The sequence below is a fragment of the Carica papaya genome, chromosome 5 (genome assembly GCF_054855325.1).
Source record: "Carica papaya isolate Zhongbai chromosome 5, ASM5485532v1, whole genome shotgun sequence".
NCBI classification, from domain to species: Eukaryota; Viridiplantae; Streptophyta; class Magnoliopsida; order Brassicales; family Caricaceae; genus Carica; species Carica papaya.
The window spans coordinates 7070852-7076587 of NC_142313.1; the positions used below are offsets into that span (position 1 = coordinate 7070852).

Here is a 5736-nt window from a genome sequence, read left to right on the forward strand (position 1 = left end):
TATATATATATATATATATATATATATATACACACACGATAGTTCTTTCTACTCAATTTAGATAGCATATGTGTATTAGTTTCTAAAATCGAAATTCAAATGCCATTAACTCCAAAAGAAAAAATAAAAGAAAATTACAATCCTAACCTACTTTGGTGGTTAGCACTCAATCAAATCATGGAAACCGCAAAAATGCAAAACGCCATTTTGACGGGGGTCCCTCATCGCTCCTACAGTTTATCTATCATATTTGCATGGCATAAAATATATATATATTTTTCTTCTGAAAGCTATATATATATATATATATATTATATTACTTTTTTCCCTTGAAAGAGAAATAGCCGCACTTTTTAGATTTTAGTTATATCCAAATTTCTTTTTTCCTTTTGGAAATAAAATAAATATCGAAAGATTAGCAAGCAGCCACATCATTAGAAAAACCTAGCAGAAGAAAAGATCTAATCTACGCAACGCAAACCCGTTGAAGAACACAGTGATTAAAGATCAAGCGGGGGGGGGGGGGGGGGTAAAATTACCAAAATACCCATCTATATTCAAAACATTGACCAACACTCAATACAATCCTTTGGAGTTTGGTCCTCTTCCCCCTACACCTCACTACTCACTGTCATTGTTTGAGGGCAATGCTAACCTTACCCCCCAACACAAACATCTTATAAAACAGAATTATTTATAAAAACAAAAAAAGAAATTCAAAGTTTAAAATATATATAATGGTGCATTATTTATATATATATATATATAAAAGAGCTACCATTTTCAGGGGGTTTCATCTTCGTCTTCTTCATTTCCTAATTTTCACATAAGAGATTTCAATGATCTGGCTTTGACGGGTTTCCTCGTTCTCTTCTTGACAGTACCGCCATTGACGTCGTCGTCGTCTTCGTCCTCATCGACGTCCACATAATCAAATCCTCGTTTGCTGCCGAATTGCGAGGAGGAGGAGCTTGTTCGATTGGTTCGGGAACTGTTATTGCTGTTGCTCTTACTAGTGGTGATGGCGGCTGGAGCTTCAGGAAAAGCAGGAGGAAGAGGAGGAAGACCATTCTTGAGGTGGGTCTTGGAGGGTTCAGCTGCTCTTTCACCTCGGCGCTTACTCCACGCTGGCCCAAACCCAGAATAATAATAAAATTCGTAGGGACTGGACGAAGAGGTGGAGCGCTTGTTGGTTGTTCGAGCTCCGCCGCGACGAGTCGGCTGCTTGTCCGCTTGGTTGACTGATGGATCGGCAATACTGCCGCAAGATTTGAGTAATGAAACGTCGCCGGTTTTTGTCTTGCATTGCGAGCTTCTCTTGTCTTTGCGCTTAGACCCCAATTCAGTGTCGATCAATATCGGGCTTTCCTTATTGCCCTCCAATTTCCCACGCACGTCCACCTCCTCCTTCTCGTCGATATTCATGAAATCAGGCTTCTCCATCGACGCCACGCTACTGTAAAATTTTACAGCGTAACCAAACTCACGCAGACGAAAAAAAAAACAGCAAAATAAAACAGAAACGCGAACTGGGTGTGAATGGATTTGTATTTCAGCACAAATTTTTGGGATTAATTAGTTTTGTGTCGTGAAACTGATGACGAAGATTATGAAGAAAACAGAAACGAAATTAAACCCTAAAACTCGAAATGAGAAAAATAGAGGGAGGAATAGGATATGCAGATTCGATTTGAAGAAGGATAGTGGGTTAACGTTACCTCTGGACAGCACCGATAGAATCGCCTAAGCTTCCATTTGCCGTTAAGCTATCTTCTCCATCAGACTGTTCAAAGAAAAAACAACAAATAACATGTGTGTATCCACGACTATATTAAAACAATACTGCATAAGAATAAAAACCCCACCGGAGAAGGAGACGATAGAGTAAAATGACAACGACCCAGTAACCTAATCGGCTATTAGGAGGTGGATACGCGACTGGGACGAGAATAATTTTAGGGTTTTTGAAGAAACCCTAATGGGGGGAGATAGAGCAGGAAAAACCCTAGAACCAGCAGCATGAAATGCAGATAAAATGGAGGGGATTGAATGTGGGGATCCCCGTAATAGATCTAAGAGATCAATAAGATGATAGACAGAGAGAGATAACTTACCTTGGGACGAGACGAAGATGGGCGTGGCTTCTCCGGAAAGAAATTCATCACATCCCATCGCGACTGGTTCAGCCTGCACACATGCGTCGGCAGTTTCTCCCCGGCTGGAGCGTTGGGGAAGAGCAGCTCTGTGAGCTTGGCGTTCTTGCGAATCCTCATATTCTCTCAACAACCAGATAACTTATACAGAGAGAGATACAGCAGCTACATATATATATATAGAGTGAGAAAGATGATATAAAAGGCAATTATATATATATGGTATAATATATATGCACATATATCTGTGTGGTGTATATATAGATCCTTATTTCTTAAAAGGGTGTTTATTTATACACTCTTCGCAAACACAGATGGCTGGCTCTTGTCCCTCTCTCTATCGGTTTTTTTTTTTTTTTTTGTTCAGCAGATCTCACGGAAGTCCATAATCTGGGTTTTTTTTTTTTTTTTTTTTTTTAATTTATTAACTCTCTGTTGTTTTCTCGGCTCTTCATACGTTTCGATTTTGTTTTAAATGGACGGTTTTGCCCTCGCTTATTTTCTTTATTTGCGGAAAATGGCTTTGGGAGAAAAGAAAGCTGCCGCTATTACACGTCATGATAGTTGTCCAAAGTTACATTTCTTTTTTAAATAATACCAGTAGGGATGGAATAATCCCCTGCGGCCGTCCACACGGTAGGATACGGTGTGAGTGCGTATTTGCAAATCTTTCCAGTGCGATATTTCCTGATTACTCTCACGTGCCTGAGAGCACGAGGGGGCGGCCTCACGTGATCATCCCTCCCCGATGAGGTTTCAGGGGTATTTTAGTCATTACAAAAGGGGCCCTTTTAACTTTGGATTTCTGATTAAATACGTGAAACCTAACATCTATGATTCCTAGAACAGAGGGAAACTGCGGAGCGTGGTTATCACGCGCATGAATGCCACGCTTTAGGTCTGAACCTGAGACTGGGATAGAGAGCGAAGTGGCCAACAGGATTGGCCCACGTTAAAAAAAATGGATTTGATAAGTGTACTGGTCGTGGGTCCCACAAGTATTTTCTACCGTATCAACGGCTATGATGGGAAGCAGAGGCGATGGTGATTGAAAGTTCAGGATCTGATAACCACTGATTCCGTTGAGTCTTCTCTTTTTAAAATATTATATAAAATTATTTTTTTTTAACGAAAATATTATAAAAATTAATTAACTAAATACATCTGCCATTAACCCATTAAGGTCAAACAATTAATTAAAATAAAATAAATAATAAAATACAAAATAAAAATAGGGAAGTAACTACTTGTATATATGGGAGGAAAAAACAGGACCTACAACCATGAGGAATGAAAATTCTGAGTCTGGGGTAAGGCTCTGTTTGGCAATTCCAAACCAAGACAAGACTGCATTTAATAATACAGGACCATTGTGAAATCTATCAAATATAACATATATATATATATATATATATACCCAGATAATATACAGCATAATCAAGTAGGTAGCTGGAAATATTATATACTAATTATTTATTAATCAAAACCTATCAAATAGTAAATGTAAAAGTGAAATCTAATAAATCACTCGTATTTGTAAGCAAATGCACTCTAGTTTTTTCTTTTCCTTTTTTAACAACAGTAAAAAAATAATGATGAATTATGCAGCAGGGTTGACCGTTGACCGCCCACTATCTGTTAATTATATATACATATAGTTTGGAATATTTCCAGCTTGTTTATGCGATGAGGATTGAGCAAATGTGAAACATGGGCAATTTTTGATCAAAAGGGTTGTAGGCATTTTATGAGGATTACTTTTCGCCCTTTAATTGATAAAGGCAGAACTATACGTATATATATATAGGTTTTTTTTCTTTTCTTATGTCCTATCAATCATCTAGAGAACCTAACATGATTATAAGATTTTATATATAGTTTATCTGCTCTATATATGTGTGTTTGTGATGTAACATAAAGCAGAGGTATGCATATAGCCCCTGAAAGTTCACATATGTATCTATCTATATGTACGCACGAATTCTACTTATGTATGTATCATAAAAGCTCTCTTGGTTCCCTAAAGAAAACAGTATCATTTCTTTTACAGAAAACCCAGTATCTCAAGTAGATATGTATACACACACACACACACACACATGTATCCTACCGGGAAAGAAGAATAAGAAAAGCAGTTAATATATATACACTGTAATCATATTATGCATATAATACAGTTGATGTCTTCTGCAACTGTGAAAATTTATCTGTCAAATATAGTACTACATATATAAGTGTGTGTGTGTGTGTATAGATATATATCTATATATATACGTGGCCTTAATTCCATGAACCAATCTTCTTTTACACCAAATGCATATTCCCGTTAGACTTCGATATTAATTGAGGTTAGCTAAATATGAGAGATCTTTTGGCGTGGTAAGAAAATTTTATTAATATCTTTACTTTATAAGTAGATTTATATGTATATGTGCTAATTGGTTTTCTTATATATGCATGCATCTCTGACACAGCTTCCTCGTCAATGCAGGGTAAAAGGCAGAAAATAGCTGTTAATATAGTTTTGTATATTCCTAATTCTTTATTATATACATACAGAAGATGACATTAAACACTAGAATGAACCCTCTTAATTGATTGAGGAGATGTGCTATATGAGCTTATATATATATATATACTGGCGGCGTACAGAATGACCAGCTAGTTTGAATTGCAGAATCTGCACTATTTAACTCATACTAACTATATATTACGTACTTAGCAGAATAATATATATGCAGAAAAATGCATGCAGTACTGATAATATATAAAGATTTGAAATTTACTAGCTATAAATCATAGATTAACTGAGTGGAAATTTAAAATTCATTGTATCATACGTACGTTATTGATGGCAATGAAGCTGAAGAGCTACTGGTTGAATTTTGATGCGATGATGTCGAAATTGAAGAGACTCTGTCAACAACCAGAGAACTTTTCTATGTATAACTCAATAATTTGCTAAAGAAATCATAGCTATGAAAATATATAACTCAGATGATATACAATACATAGATAAATGCGTATATACATATATAGATGCATGCATAGATACATACATATATATAGAGAGAGAGCTTGTTCTGAATCTGTCATTTCCAAATCTACTACCCTTTTCCAATGACAAACCCTAATTCTCTTTTGTATTATTCTTTTGGGAGTGAGACAATAACATAATTTTCTGGATCATTGATCTGTTTTACTGGGTGATCACCAGGTAAAAACCAATCAGTAAAATAGATCTGAGAGTACGAAACAGGGAAAATAAGAATATGTGTGCAAATCCTGATTTAGGGTTTATGATAGAACACACATATATATGTACATATATCTGAATATATATGCTAAAGAAATGTTATGGAAAGACAGAACAAGAGGAGATAGAGTTTAATCGAATGGAGAGCAACAGCTGAGAAAAAGAAAAGAAAAAACAGAGATATACTCATAGCTATCTATATATATATATATACACATATGTATGTATTCATATATATGTATGTGTGAGAAGGGTATAGAGACAAAAAGACAAAACTTAGCTGCATTTCCAATCCAAAGAAAAGCACCAATTTACAAAGAGACTAAT

At 35.8% G+C, this 5736-nt stretch overlaps 1 protein-coding gene across 1 annotated transcript; it reads right to left on the bottom strand.

Annotated features, from left to right (window-relative positions):
• Window positions 1-535: 535 nt before the first annotated feature.
• Window positions 536-2526, bottom strand: EDA8 (Putative membrane lipoprotein). The gene is made up of 3 exons (XM_022050612.2): window positions 2115-2526; window positions 1719-1783; window positions 536-1456 (listed from the first exon to the last, which is right to left on the bottom strand). Exons 1-3 carry the CDS (start codon window positions 2271-2273, stop codon window positions 823-825), a joined length of 858 nt encoding a protein of 285 aa, XP_021906304.1. The 5' UTR covers window positions 2274-2526; the 3' UTR covers window positions 536-822.
• Between the last annotated feature and the right edge of the window lie 3210 nt (window positions 2527-5736).